At 35.8% G+C, this 16,374-nt stretch overlaps 1 protein-coding gene across 3 annotated transcripts in view; it reads left to right on the plus strand.

Annotated features, from left to right (window-relative positions):
• The window catches only part of LOC131074913 (uncharacterized), a 305,681-nt gene that overhangs the window by 196,195 nt on the left and 93,112 nt on the right, over nt 1–16,374 (plus strand). For all 3 annotated transcript variants that reach the window (XM_059218550.1, XM_059218551.1, XM_059218552.1), the window contains 7 exons: nt 3,685–3,813; nt 3,930–4,085; nt 4,179–4,793; nt 4,895–4,966; nt 5,075–5,548; nt 5,716–5,911; nt 6,036–6,813. In XM_059218550.1, coding sequence (XP_059074533.1) covers nt 3,685–3,813; nt 3,930–4,085; nt 4,179–4,793; nt 4,895–4,966; nt 5,075–5,548; nt 5,716–5,911; nt 6,036–6,813 — 2,420 coding nt within the window. The remainder of the gene's footprint in view (nt 1–3,684; nt 3,814–3,929; nt 4,086–4,178; nt 4,794–4,894; nt 4,967–5,074; nt 5,549–5,715; nt 5,912–6,035; nt 6,814–16,374) is intronic.

Below are 16,374 nucleotides of genomic sequence, written 5' to 3' on the forward strand. Positions count from 1 at the left end.
TTGTAGGACAAAAAGAATACAAGGGTGATGGAAGGTTTTATACATGCTACAAAACAGATATAGGAATGCAGAATTATAGGATTGGAAAATGAAGAGGACCTTATTTGGGCCGCTTGTGACACTGGTGGTGCTTTATGGATGCGAAGTTTGGGGCAGCAACATCCTAGAAACCGAAATGGAGACAAATAGAGAGGATACGAAAGCGTTTAATCACAAGTTGTCTCAAAACTAAAACATTGGTTCCATGTGAGATATTATTAGTTGAGGCAAGTGATTTGATTTCGATGCTCAGTTATCTTAAGAGAAGACTTAGAGAGCATGTAGCTAGGTGAGTGCTTTTCTTGTTGCTGGCATTGATCCAAATGGTAAATTACCTATAAGAATGAAGAGCATAGATTCTCATCATTTGTGCAAAATGGTAGCGAAGGAAAAGTTAACTAGAAGAAAGAGCATGTGGATGAAATAAAATATCAAGTGGATGAGTAAATGAGACATTAGATGCAACAATGTCCAATCACCAATTAGGAAATCAAAAGATATATGAGGAAACGTCAAGGCAACCATGTAGATACAATAGTTTAGGTGAAAGAGAGAACACTATGCCAAAGAATTCACTTCCATTTGTAACTATGAGCAAAAATACATACATCGGAGCAAAGAAAAGGAAAGTTCAAAATTAATATCAACTAGAATATTAGAATTTTGAAAAAGAATATCAACCCATCTACAAAATTTCTTCTTAAGTCCAATAGCTTCCAGTAGAAGAAAAATGATATTGCCAATGATATTTAATTCTTTTCACTTAATTGCCAATGATATTTAATGGGCCATTTTCTTTCTCTACAAAATTCATTTCTAAGCAAATTGAAAAAAATTTACTCCCTTTGTCACCACTCTTAACCTGGTTAGCGTTGGCTCTAATTTTTAACCCATTGTTGGTATAATTTTGTTTGCATCTAAATAGGTGTCAGCATTCTTTTGAAGTTTGAACCATTTAAATTTCTTGGACCCTACCAAGGGGGTTTTAAAGTTATCAGAGATCATAGTAGATTCTTTAAAATTATCACTATCCATTTTAGATTCAGGCTTATTAACTTAATTATCATAAATACCTGTAGAAGCTTAAATAATTTCATATTGTGTTGAAGAACCAGAAGAGCTATCCTTAGACTTGTGCATCTCTACATCTGCTTTTTCTGAAAAAGAGCCAGGAAGGATTAACAGATTTATTATTGTCAACATTACTAGTAGGTGTTTTCTTAGCTCTAGGGGGACCCAACATAGGGCAATGCTTTCTAACATGTCAATTCATTTTACACAAGAAGCAACAAGTTAAACCTCCCAATTTCCTAATATTGCACTGAAATATTTCTTTTTTTCATTTAAAAACATAACATCAGGAAACTCAATGTTCAGATTCAAAGACATTAGATCCCTAACATTCATATGGACAAGGGTAAACTTTGTTTCCTCAACTTGAAGGAGCTCCCGAGATTATTCAGAGAAACCTTCTATAGATACCACAGTTTAGGAAGTATATTAGCAATGTCAATTCGTTTATGCTCATGAGACTTAACAACTTTCTATGGCTCAATCTTAGGATAAAGCCTTAAAATATAGACCTCACAGTCCAAAACTTTCTTTTAAGAAAGAACCCTGTTCTGCATATTATTAGATTTAAACACAACCATGAAAAAATCTGTGTGAATCATTCTGTAGAAAGACACATAAATACCCAAACTTTTTTCCCAAACAGATTTCACCAGATCATCAAATTTTTTTCTAGAAGGCAAACAAAGGAAACTGCAATACTTCTCAATCTGTTTTCTTGTTTTTTTACAACATTTTTTATTTCATTATTAAGGGAGCAAACCACACTCTTCCTAGGAGAGTGTAGATGCTTACCCTGCCCCTCCCCTTTGGTGGGTATGTGACCCTCGAATAGGTAGTTGTGAATAGGTAGTTGTTTTCTCTTCCCTTGTGAGACCTTGCAAAGAAGAAAGCACTTCAAGAATTCAATTTGGTTCTTCTGCTTGGACAACTTCTGTAAAAGATTTTTAATACACCGTGCTGATATTAATATCACCTTTCCCTTCCGACATATTACAAGATACAATCTTTTCTTATCCATTTTTATTTTAGTCATGGATTTTCTTATTATCAGTTTCATTTGCACTTCAATAGCCAGTCCAGACTGGAATAACTGTACTCAGGAGATAATATTCCCCTCGATAGCATTAATATCTTGAACTCTTGCTATCCTAACTACAACCACCAAAATGATGGCACACATTTGACTATTGACCCGTGTGAGTGATAAATAACAGGTTAATAACAACCAAAGAAATAATTAAGGATAAGTAAATGGAAGCAAAACTTCCAGTCACTTAATAACATGGTGCAGAAAGATGGACAGAAAAATAATTATGAATTATCCACATAAAAAACATAAATTCTAAAGGAAAGCTGATAGAAATAAGATGAATATCAAGGGAACAAATGCTACCAAATATATTCAGCTCCAATGAAGGAGAAGAGCTGTAGATTCAGCAGTAGCTTATGACTTTTTATGAACCTCCACCAGGACTAGGGCACTCCCCAACCTTATCAAATGATAAATTCATGAATTTAGAAAAAATGTGAGATTTTTGGACTTTGCTAACTATTACAAGTGCTTCTTTTTATTCCAGTTCACAGTAAAATCTCCATAAGATTTGTGAGTATAATTTTTCAGGCTCTTTCTATGTCAGTATTGCCTTTGATGAGGTTAATTATGGGTCTCCATGATTTACTAATAATGAGATCATCATCCTTGTTGAGGTTATTAGAGTATGTATAGCTTGTGATTCTCCTTTAATGATAGTGGCTCTCTCTAGCTATATCCATGGTGTCTTCTACACAAATATGGTGTTTTGTCTTACACGAGTATTCTGCAAGAGAAAACTTAGGATCCTACAATATATCCTTTGTATCTCTTTATTACAGTTAAACCTAAACAATTATCATTGAGGTTTGTCTTATGATTATTTTATTTATGACAGTTATAGGAGTCGACATGATTAGGAGCTCATAAGTGTGGTTCTTAATCCAATGTGTTTTTTAACAATTAACAGTTACTTTATACCAGTCACTGTACATTTCTAAACAAGCCTTATTTTGGGATAAAATAAACTAGTTTAAACCTGTGTCTGTATAGTATCTTCCTTGATGCTGGATCATGCACTTTCTTTAGTCTAAAAGACATGTTTTTTGAATTTGGAATCAGTACACGTAGTAATGATAACATTTTCTGTTTGCTGAGCTGGTAAATTTATTCACCTAGCCTATCTGCTTCAGAGAAAGCTAAAAGTATTATAAATAGAATTACTACATGATTATAATTTAGTGACTGATTTATCAAATGTCTTGGTAGTATGTGATTCTCAACATTTACCAGTTGGTTTGCTTTCTTCTTTTCAATGATCTTCTGAATGCCCTTTAATTTGAAGTGAAAGCCTTAATGAGAACGATGTTAGCATTGAGATAGGATTATAACCTAGATCCATGTTAGCATAAATTCTTTTCTTTGACTTTGTGTTTTTTGAATATGTGTACTGCTGAGGATCTTTTCATGTAAATTTGAATGGTTTGTTCTTTATTTCATCAACTATAAGTTATCTCTTTTCTTTCTATGATATGATTCAGTGGAGTTGCAATGCACCTATCATGGAAATTTTTATCAGGCATATATCTGTCCGTGCAATTTGGAATGATGGAATCATGGACACTTCCTTATCATTGGAGCTGCAAATTAATTATCACAACATTCACAAGGTTATACAATGAAACCATGAACACTGGAATTCTGCTTCTTGAATATATTATCCATGTGTGGCTGGAGTCCATCAACAACAAAGTTTGTACTACTTAATGAAAAATTGAACTTGCAGGTTGCATGGGAACCTTTCTTGGAGCCTTGGAACATGCAGTGCCAATTTGTTAGAAAACTTGGATGTGACAACCTCTTAAGCACAACACCTGCAATAAATATTGATGTTAAATCTTCATCCAAGCTTAATTTGAATCTTACTGAAGCTCTAATGCAGGTGATTCGAATGTTATTCTCATTGCTTTTCTGCTGATTCATATTACATAATCTCATTTTTTTATTATTTTTTCATTGTGTGCGCTTTAAACAGGCCTCTATTCGAGGATCTGAGATTATCAAGGATGCATGGGGTGGAACAAGGTGTGACGATTGTCCTGCCAATAATCAGAATGATGAGTACAGTCCTCTCAGTAATACACATGTACGGAGATATGCACCCTATTTCCTTCAAAATGATACTGGCATGCCACTAAACTTCTGGTTGATTCATGGTCCTATATTTTCTGAGAGCAATGAAACCTTGGATGGAGCAGTGATGAGTGCTGTTGAACCTGGGTTTACAGTGCCTTTGTTTGTTGAAGAAACTCCAGAAGAATTGTTTCGGAGGTGGAAGCCCAACCATTCTTCTGAAAGGCTTGCTGATAGGAAAACCTCAGGCACACATCATCATATGATCCGTGTTCAGCTTGAAGGAACTTCAAAAGCCTCCATTCCAATGTCAATGGATCTTGTAGGATTGAGATCATTCGAAGTGGATTTTTCTAAAAGCTCACACAATGGAAAATTCTCCGAGGAAAGAGATTCTTTCACTAGTATGCAAGAGGAGAATGCTAATATCATAGATTCAACTTCAAAATTCATTTCACCTGTTGTATTTGAGGTCTCAATACAACGGTATAGCAAGCTAGTCAGGCTATACTCCACGGTCAGTATGGATTTTGCAACCTAATGGATACAATCATTTGACTTGTGTATTGTATCAGAATTTCAATTTTAAACTAATAAATAACAAAGTTTTAATCTCAGGTCACACTTGTGAATGCAACCTCTGTTTCTTTAGAAGTACGTTTTGACATTCCATTTGGAATTGCCCCAAAGGTATGAATCCCTTTCAATATTTTAGGTTTTAGAAGACCAATTTTAAGCTTTTACAATGAGGGCCTCTTTTTTAAGCCTGCATTTAACTTAGTAAACCATTTGTTGCAGATCATGGATCCTATGTTACCAGGGCAAGAGTTGCCACTACCTGTGCATCTAGCTGAAACAGGACGAATGAGATGGCGTCCCCTTGGTAGCAGTTATCTTTGGAGTGAAGCACAGTCTCTTTCAAATATATTATCACAAGAGAACAAGCTCAGTTTACTGCGGTCTTTTGTTTGTTACCCTTCTCATCCTAGCAATGGCCCATTTCGTTGCTGTATATCTGTTCAGGAGAATACAGTTCCTTGTTATGATGGTATAAAACAATGTTCTTTCAATGTCCAAGACCAAAGCAATGGAAAACATTTAAATGGTAGTAGTCTTGCCGGAGGTACCATTTCTCCAAAGAAAGTTAATACTAGCTTAATTCGTCAAATCACAGTCACTGCCCCTTTAGTGATAAAAAATTGTCTTCCAGTACCACTTGAGTTTTCAATTGAGAATGGTGCAAGCATTATGGAGCACATATTTGTCTCAGAGGTCAGACACTTAACTAAATAAAAGAGATAGTTAAAGCATTCACCTCAAGTCATTGATTTTAATCTAGTTGAATTAACACATAATGTCTAATATGAACTTGTACTGGATTCTACAATATTATAAAATATTAAATAACTGTTTGTATACAAATTTTATTGACTATCCAGGGAGATGCTGTGTCCGTGTTTGACATTGATTTTGTTCATGAGTTGGGCATAGGATTCCAAGTTGCAGGTTTCTCACCACTGCTTGTAAAGTTTGCTCGTGCAATGGTATATACATCAGAGCTTGGAATGAGTAATTCACTGTTGGAAAAAATTGTATCAACAGAAACATTGATTCTTACTTCAGATTCATCCAAGAGTAATTTTTGATCTTTATTTCTTGATGATTTATTATTTTGAAGTTTTTCATTACATTTAGTACTAACTCTGTGTCAATATTTCAGATAAAGCATGTCATTTATTAACCATCTGTGTTTTTGAAGGTCCTCCCGTTTTTGTTAAAGCTGAGAAGAGAGTGGATCCTTTGTGTGGCTCTCGCGAGCTCTCTCTTTCTGTTCCATTTTGGATTTACAACTGCAGTGGTTTAATCCTTGAACTTACAGATGGTGACATAGATCAGAAAGTTGGTGAAAGAGTTCTTTATCCGAGTTATTCTTCTATAAGACAGGAAGAATTTACAAATAAAACATCTGGCATAGGAATTGCTTGTGTGGACTCACACAGGGTAGTAGGAGTTAAAGATGGAAGGACATTTGAGGAAGGAATGTTCTGTCCAAATCGCCATGTACCTTGTAAAATCGGGAGCCATTTACCTAGTCGTGGATTACTCTTAGGGCCTCACAGATTTTTTGAGAACAATAATGTAAGGTTTTCAGGTGATTCTTCATTCAAGGGAACACATGAATGGCAAAGAAGGGGAAGTAACATTTCATTTTCTGACCTTAGTGATGTTAATGTAGAAGTGGGTGACAGAGAAACTGATCAAATCCCTAAGGTCAAGGCATGTATGCATTCACCGTCAAAAGGTTTGGAAGTTACAGAGGCAACTCTCAGATTAAGAATGTTACAATCAATATCTGCAGAAAATATGACTGAGGGATCTATCTGGTCAGATGCATTCTCCCTCAATCCCCCTAGTGGTTCGTCTATGGTGCTTATTCCTCAGATATCTAGCCCAGGGGCTTTCATTATGTCAGTTATATCAACTCCAGTCTTAGGAGCTTGTGCAGGGAAGACAATGTCTATTACATTACAGCCCAGGTAAGAATGTCTTTCATGTAATTGCTGTTGCTGTTTAAATATTGCACAATGGGTTGAAGGGTGATGAAGTAATGCTATTTCTGCAAGGCTAAGTTGACGAAATTGATGAAACGAGTAATAGGAAACAGTAATATATGAAGATCATTCTATATTAGCATTTTAATCATATAGTACCAACACTTTCCAAGCTTAAGCCATAGCTGACATTAATGATTGAAATTATATGATATAAATATTATTGAATTTTTATAAAATTGAAAAGTTATCCCCTTTAGTCCTTATCTGTAGATAGATGTATCAACTGAAGCAAATACCTTTCTTGGGAATTTCTTAGGATACCAAAAGATAAAGATATTTTCAATTTCATGGGGTACTATTGGGAAAATACCAGGAAAATATCAGGGACCTAGAAAACACAAGAAAAAAAGAAGAGAGAAATATTTGATTATTCTTTACATTTAAATTCATCCTAATTGCATAAGTGAGAGAGTGAAAGCAAATGAGAGTGTACACCATGAATTTTGAAATTTGGATTTTTCTCACAAAATTTAGACTACTGATTACATATATTTGTAATATGAATCTCTTTAACGATGTTAATAAATAATTTCGCTAGAGTGATAATGAACTTTTCATGGAATAAAACACAAATAAGTTAAATAAGGCTGGTTAATCGTACAATTCCTTTTAACTATCAAGTTTAAGAGACTAATCTATACACAAAATGGTAACAGTGTTAAAATTGACAACATCAATATCCCTAACCTCCTAGAATACTTCTTAATTTTACAATAGTGGCAAAAATCATGCCGTGTGTATTGGGACTGCAATGGCCCATCTTAACAACAATATTCTATATTAAGCATTATGATCAGTAGTATTTCCTATAATGTCATGACAGTTGTAATGATTCTTGTATGAATCAATTCTGTCTCAATTCCCCCATCTCCACAAAGTGGGCGTTTGGGGGTTGGGGGTTGGGGGTGAAGTATTAAAATAATATTGTAATATTGATATTATGGTCATCTTAGTTATTTAGTTAGTATTTAGATTCTAGAAACTTCCTTTTATGTCTTTTGTCTTTAGCTAGTTTTAGGAAGTTTCCTTTCTGTCTTTTGTTTTCAATCGTTTCTTTCATAGAAACATTCCTTGTACTCTCTATTTAAGGAGCTTTCATCTCTTTTTGTAAATATCAAAATACCATTTCATGGTATCAGAGCGGGTTAAGTTTTTTGTCAATTCTTTTTTTAAATTCATGACTTCTACCTGGAATTATTTCTTGAAATTTTTTTGAAAAGATTTTTTAATGAAAAAATTATGGCTGTAAATTCAAAGGGTTCCTCTTTGAACTGTTTTTGAAGCAAACATTTTCATGGAGGGTTTTCTGATTTTTTTTCCATAAAAATTCATGAAAGGGTTTTGGCATGATTTTTTCCATAAAAATCAGGGTTTTCTGAAGGTCGCAATAGGCTGCTTTGTTTTACTGCATGATGAAGGGCTTTGGCTGCAGTGCAAGGATTTCTGTGTTTTCTGGTGTTTTACATGTTTTTTTGAAAAATTGTGAGTTCTTTCTCTACTAGAGGTTTTTAAAAAAAAATTTCCACAAAAAATCATTTAGGATGTTGCTGGTTTTTGGGTTTTTACCGCTTTTCCACCAAAAAGAAGGTATCTACCTTTTTTCCATAAAAATGAAGGTTTTTTCTGCTTTTTTCACAAAATCATTTGTGATTTTAGCATCACATCAAGGGTTTGACAATTTCTCCACAAAATCGCGGTTTCTTTCATGCTTGTTTTGGGTTGCTAGGGCGAACGGTGTTCTTCTACAAAAGGTTTTTGACGACTTTTTTACAAAATCGTGGGTGTTGTTGCTTTTGACGATTTTTTGGCAAAATAGTGGTTTTTCAAAACTGAGAAGTTATTTGAGAAGCTGATCTCAGTTTCTATGTCTTTGGATAGCAGGAGGGATGGCTTCGTTACCCAACATCATGTTGGAAGGATTGTGGTAAGCTTGGTCATCATATCCAAAAGTTCTGCAGGAAGTAGTTGGATGATTAGAAGTCCAACTAGGGAGGGTCTAATCAAGCTCATGTCACAGAGCGTTTTGAAGAGGAGTCAACCTTTTATGCATTTGTGGCCAAATGACCTGCAGATTATGTCACATCTTTTCTAGGGTAGTTAGTAGGATGACCATTATTAAAATATTATTGTGATATTGATATAATGGTCATCTTAGTCATTTAATAAGTATTTAGAAACTTCTTTTTATGTCTTTCGTCCTTAGTTTAGTTTTAGGAAGTTTCCTTTTTGTCTTTCATTTTTGACCATTTCTTTTATAGAAACATTGCTTGTACTCTCCTTTTAAGGATCTTTCATCTCCTTTTGTAAATATCGAAATATCATTTCATGGGGGAGGCAGGGTGCATCCCCCTACCATCCCACAACCTCTACTCAAGACTTGGGAATGTTTTTGAGATGTCCCCTCTAGTTGGGGATGGCTAGGGGACTACAAGACATATCCAAAACTTCCAGGGGACTTCTAGGTGTCTCTTGACTATCTCAAGATCCCTAGGCCAAGATGAAATAAAAGTTCACTTTAAAAAAAATTAAAACAATGTTTTGAATTGTGTCATAAACCCTAATCCTAATGGCCTTTAAGCCCTACCCAAACCCTAAAGACTCACAAAAATCTTTTAAAAATAGGCATCAAAGCCTCATTCTAAATTACTCCTAAGTTTCAACAACAAAGTTGAGAGTTGCAATGACAATCTGCAAGAGTAAGAAATGTTTCAAGTGAGGGCATTAGGATTTAGGAGTAGTGGAAGGAAGAGAAAGTGTGAAGAGTGACATCAATCCACTATTGAATCAATGGACTCAAAGTATTATTAAAGTCTCAAGGTAGGCTTCCTTCATGACTTTTTTATTTTATTTATTTTCTTTGTTGTTCAATTTAGTAATTAGTTGTCCAAGGGGTTGAGCTTAACTGGTTAAAACACTGGGTTCTCATTGTGGAGACCCAAGTTCAATTCCCAATAGGGACGTCTGAAGTGGAATTCTAAGCTGTGACTCTTGGCCTTCCATAGGATGGGGAAGGTCTTGGGGTCAATCTAATCAAACATAATAATAATAATTCAAAGATATGTAATGGGGATGGGGCCCCCTACTGTGTCCCCACTGGTTCATAGCTCCAGTCAAAAGCTATTTAGGCTTCGGCCAATTACCGATCAAAAAAAAAATTTAGTAATTAGTTAATAATTTTAGTTAACAAATTTAGGCCCTAGGGGTTTACAATTTACATTGTTACAAATTTAAATTTATTATTTTTGTTTTACAAATGAATATTAATCAAATGTTAAATTTTTTAATTTAATAATAGCAATATTTAGGTGTTCAAATTTTATTTTTTTTAAATTATTTATAAATGCTTCTTTTGCAAATTTGCATAAATATTTGAGTAGTAACCTGCAAGGGCCTAAATTAATTACTAAATATGTCGATTAAAATAGTAATTAGTTATTTAAGAATTTTAATTTTTTTTTCTGTTGTTTTGCAAATGAATAATGATTAAATTTTAAATGTTTTAATGTAATAACAACAATATTTAGGTGTTCAAATTTATTTATTAAATTATTTATAATTGTTTCTTTTGCAAATATGCATAAAAATTGATCAGAAATTTAAAAATTAAAATTTACAAGTCAAATTAGGATTTTGATTTTTGTGTATCCTCTAATTTTGCACTTTGTGTGACCTTAACTAATAAGATAAACAAAAGAAAAATACTAGTTTGATGAAGGTTGAAGGACAAGGACAAAAAACTAAAATGAAATCTTTGTGTCTTCAGTATGTGCATAGTTTATTATTTAATGACATTATGACATGCATGGAAACCATACATTACATTTCTTGTAGTGTCACTATGATTTATTCTCACAACAGGAGTGATGAAAAGGACCATGAAGAGGCTATCGGGGTTCAATTAGAGACTTTGAGGTATTGATTATCAGTGTGAGACAATTAGTTCTATTGGCATTGAACATTTTAGTTGCCTTTTTGAATTATTAGAGGTTTTTGGCAAGGGTACCTTTGATACAAAGTCACCATTAAAGCAATTTGCTACCAGAGTTTACTTTAGTGGCGAATATTCACCAATGGCGAATATTTCACATCGACGACCTGGAAAATGGCGAATATATTGTACCGACCGAGGGTGGCCATGTCACCAGGAATTTATAAATATTCGTCAAATGCACGGCCCGATCGCCCATTGTTTTATGTCAATAATTGTATCTATGTGAAGAAATTCGCCAATAAAGTCCACATTTTCCACACGGTAAATTCAATTTTTCTGCCTATACTCTTCGAGGTTACCTTAATAGACGACCATAATTCGCCAATAGCCATATAAAGATTTATTTGCCAGGAGAATCCAATTCGCATGGCATTTTGTGGACTCGTGTCTCCATTCACCCCAATTTTCGCCAACTCTATTATATTTACCAATTAATTGGACAGCCCATAATCGCCTTGGAAATTACATAAGACGTGTTATAGTTAAGCAGAATTCGCCAAATATTTGTATACCATATAAAATTCCCGCCGAATTCACCAAATAAGGATTTGTATAAATACATTCAAAGACCAGATCTATCTCTACACATTTTGGTCAGTCTTGGGCTCTCAATTCGGATCAATAGCGAAGTTTCTAACCAAGAACAACCATTGCTGCTAACTACATTGGCGACTGCTAGTGACCTAAAGGTGAGTGATCATATTTTTGAAGTGCTATAATATTATTCTGAATTCATCTCTATTCGTTTGCACAGTTGAGTTCATTCTTATTCAATGGGGACCCGTTAGTGATCACCTGGGAGACCTCAGACATCTAGATTGTAGGCCTTAGGGCCAATGAATCATATATAGTCTAGTCTATTATTTATTTTTATTTTTTATTTTTTGATAGGTAATAGGCCGAAGCCAGTAAGATGTACATACCCTACCCCCTTTGTGAGATTTGAACTTGTGATCTCTATTTCAAAAGCACAAGTTCTCCACCACTAGGCCAACTCAAGTTGTACATAGTCTAGTCTATCATTACTTCTTCAACAACTTGATATTTTTTGCAGCCTTTATTTCATTGGAGATGTCAAACAGGAAGAAGGGTAGGAATCCTGAATGTGGGGAAGGCCAAGAGAGGCCAACAAAACGCAGAACGTTGTCTTCGTACTTTGGTGTTGGCAAAGATTGTGGTGAAAACTAGGAAGGTACATCATCACAAGTAGAAGTACAAGATTCACAACCTTCACTGTATATTTAAGAAGGTGGAGAACCTGCTATCTCAAATCACGATGAAACTGAAGAAGATTTTCTGGTAGATATCTAGGTTAGCCGGAATGATATAATCGGCTTGGGTGATAATGCCACAGATGATAATGCACGGAAGGGGAAAAGAAAAGCCATATCAAAAAAGGATCAACCAAAATCAAAAGAAGGATCGGGAGTGGGATATGTCAGTGAGGAATCTTCAAATTAATTGGGTGTCAAAGTATCCATTTATTGAACCAGTGGAGAATCCAATTGAATGCAAGTGTAAGATTTGCACTTGGAAACATAACAAGGCAAAGAGGTTGCAGCTAAAAAATGACACCATAGAAAAGCATATGGGTAAAGTTTATGAAAAAAAAATGATAGATGGAGTTGAAAAATCAGTGATAAGATGGAAAACAAAGGAGGAATGTAAGCATGTGAGGAATGCTGAAGAATTTTATTTTCGTGAGAAAATACAGACGAAGCAAATGAACCTGGGATGAGGCGTTGTGAAGAAGCAAGCAATATCATAGACAAAGAGCCACCAATGTGCCAAATCTGAACCACTTCATAATTCACCCCTGCTGCTGCAATTAGAAAGACTGATATTTGATATTGATCAGCAGTATGTACTCCAAACCTCCTCCTAAATGATCTCCCTTGTCCCTTGAGTGAAGCGCTTCCCTTAATGGTTTGTTTTGATGCCAAATCGTGGGGATATGAGTCAAATCGATGGTGCACCACATACAGGTTTGATTCTGATTTTGGACTGATATGAAGCCGATATCTCCACAAAACCTTCACTACTTCACATAAAAGGAATCACCTTTGCCTTCTAATGAAATTGCTGACCTCAAACTTAGCTTTTGATGCCTCACTGATGAAAGATGAACAAAATTGTGGGTGTATATTCTGAGGTTGTTTTTGTATCAGACCTGCGAATAGACCAATTCTTCATGCAATTTGACCTCCAATCATCCACCAATGGAATCGCCTTTCTTCACCAATGCTGCTGCTGCCTTCTTGATAATGATTCGTGGTCTGAATGATGTGATATGACCCAAATCATGGGTTAGGATCAGAAATTACAATTCGGTCTCAAATCAGAAATTCTGAACAACATACTCCCAACAATGTTCTCAAATGATCTTCAACAAAATCGGTTTCCCCTCTAATAGAAATAAATGGGTTTAAGGCTCCTCAAGGATAAGTCCGAAAACCTCATGAACCCAACCACCATGACCATGTAATATCTCAATATGCTCAATATGGAAAGATTGAGTATCTTCCACTCTCAGTTGCAACCCCTCGGAAGGTCTTTCACTCCCTCAGTTATGCAATCTATGGGAGTTTTCGTTCCCAAAGACCCAAGTCCGCAGACACCTCTTGGTTCTACAAAACCCAACCAATGATCAAATTCAATTCCCAAATCTGCCTTGAAGCCTCAACTTGATCTCCCTTTATACTTTTTTACTTCAACATCCAGAAGCTTCTAGAAGTGACTTTATGAAATAATATTTAACTAGTCACTTTTATTAAATTAATTAAATATAAAATCATCTTTTAATTTTAATTTATTTGATAACTTTATAAATAATTAACTTAATATTATTAATTAAAATAATTAATCAAGCTATCCATAAAATATATCAATAATTCTGACAACTTAATTAATTAAATTATTTAATTAATTTTTCTTCAAAATGGGGACATTACAATCCTCCCCTCCTGAAATTGCTTGACCCTAAGCAATCAATCCTCCACCTGGATCCCATGGGTAAATCCGTGTAATGTCCCTGTGATCACCACACAACTCTTGCACTATCAGCTGAATCCACTGAATCAAATCAATAACCTCATCATGTGCTACAGGAGTACAAGTCTCATGAGGTAGCAAATCAAGTGTTTGATCCTTCTTGCTCCCAATCTCTGCTGAAAGTAAGCCATCAAATAAACCATCCACCACTTGTAGCCTAAACTATGCATCTGAAATAAGTCATGTACATGAGGATCCAAGGTGAAGCTGTAGAGACTCCTTACTACATATACCTCTGAATTTGCTTGTATGAGACCTGTATGAAATCCTGATGTATTAGAAAAATCCCAATTATCACTATCAGGAGAATGATCCACATCTAAATCATAAAGTGGGTTATTCAATAACCATGTAGCATCAATCTCAAACAATGGATTATCCACCGTCACATGCTCCTCCTGCATAACTACTTGTTCTTTCTTCCCGCTCTTCGTCCCACAAAGAGAGATAGAGTGCAAGATGCCATCCACAATTCCCCTCAATACATAATCCCTGTTATTTGATTTGAATTTCATCTCCAACTTAGGCACATTGAGGGTGAATTCTTCTATGTCTTAAAGCCATTCATTCCCAAGACTACATCTGCTGCCCCCATGTTAACCACATAAAAATCAGCTTGTAGTTCATAGTCATTCAGCAACAAAGTGAGACCACTTATTCGTTTGGTGCACATGAGGGTATATCCATCTACAACTCTAACTCAAAATCCCTTGAAATCTTTTGTCTGCAACCTGCATCGAGCCACAAATCCTTCATCAATGAAATTGCACGTGGCTCCAGTGTCGAGCAAAGCAACACAACGCTGCCCATTAACTGATCCTCTAAATCGGAAGGCAATCTCTCCTGCTCATCAGCTAATATAGCTATAGGAGATAGATTCCCATCTGGCTCAAGCTCCATTGCAGAATTTCCATCCTGATTATCTCCTAAGGCAGCTCGCTGATCTGAATTTTCAGAATTAGAATCATCATAATATATACCCATATCGCACAATTCGCCTTCCCCTTAGGCCTCAAGCGGCAATCATGCTCTTTGTTGTAAGGCTCCTTGCACCAAAAACATAATTTTCTCCTCAATTCTTCTCGTGTCTCCTCATCCACCATCGCTGCTGATTTGTTTTTCTTATCAGCAATTTGTTGAGGACTCTCTTGGCTGGTAGAAGAAGTTTCTTTATGAGAACTTTTGTTTCTAGGCACTGCGAACTTCATACTCCTTGCTTTCTTCATTGCTTCCTGTAGTGTAGGTGGATCAAAGGTTTTCAACCAGCCTCTTAGTGGCTCCATTAATCCTTCCATGAACAAGACAACCAACCTCCTTTTGCTAATGCTAGGCACCATAACTGGCAATCTCTGAAAATCACCAATATATGTCTCCAAGTTATCCACCTATTTCAGCTGTGCTAAGTCACTAAAGTACATTTCCGGATCCTTATGATCAAACCTTTCTATCAACCTGTCCGTGAACTCAGCATAAGTGCTGATGTGTATATGACCGAGTGTGGTTAATCCATGATACCACCACTCATGGGCAACACCCTCCAAATGTAATGTGGCGAACCTGATAGCATCCTCTTCGGGCATTGGTCTCCATGACAAATAGTTGTCAAGCTTCTGCACCCATGACCTACCTGTACATTTGTTGCTCCCATCATAATAAGGCATGGTGATCTTTCCTAGAGTATGCTGATAATCATTCTGCGCTGGAGTGTGCTTATCAGTCTTCCCAACATTCCTCCAACCTCTTTGATTCATAAACTGATCAAAAGACCACATATCTCTCAAGTCAAGAGGTAAGGTAGTGTACTCTAGATATGCCTGTTGTGCTTCATCTGCATAAGGTACAAGGGCAGCAACCTGTGGTTGTTCTTCCCATGGAGTGAAGATAGGAAATAGTGGTCTAGAGGCTGATCCTCTAGTGTAGGCATCGTGCTGATTGACTGTCCTTTCTCTCCCTTCCACTTCATTGCAGCTACCTCTCCCACTGTCTTCCCCTGAATTACTTGTTCGATTTTGTTCAGGTTGCTGATGTATTTGATCCATTTTCCCTAGCTACCGAGACATCATGTCAATCATGGTGTCAAACTTCTGTTCCATCCTTGCATCTTTATCATCCTCGGGCATATTCTTTTCTTTTTCTTTCTCCCTTAATGCCTCTGAAAATGTGTCAACCTCAAGTACCCGTGGAATATGAAATTGCTGCCTTAGTTGTTCCCTGTTGTAGTAGCTTATTTCTCTTTCACTCATCAATCATGGGATGGCAGGATCTTGGCTTTGATACCACTGAAATATCCCGTCCTATGATGACTGAAAACAAGGAATATTTGCTGTCCAAGTTGCGTGTTATGCTGATAGAATTTTCAGATTGTAATAAAGACCGTCTTATATGAACATTTCAATCAAAATCAACCCTAAATGACTCTTCTTAATCGATAGATGACTAGA

Source organism: Cryptomeria japonica, chromosome 3 (assembly GCF_030272615.1).
Source record: "Cryptomeria japonica chromosome 3, Sugi_1.0, whole genome shotgun sequence".
NCBI lineage: Eukaryota > Viridiplantae > Streptophyta > Pinopsida > Cupressales > Cupressaceae > Cryptomeria > Cryptomeria japonica.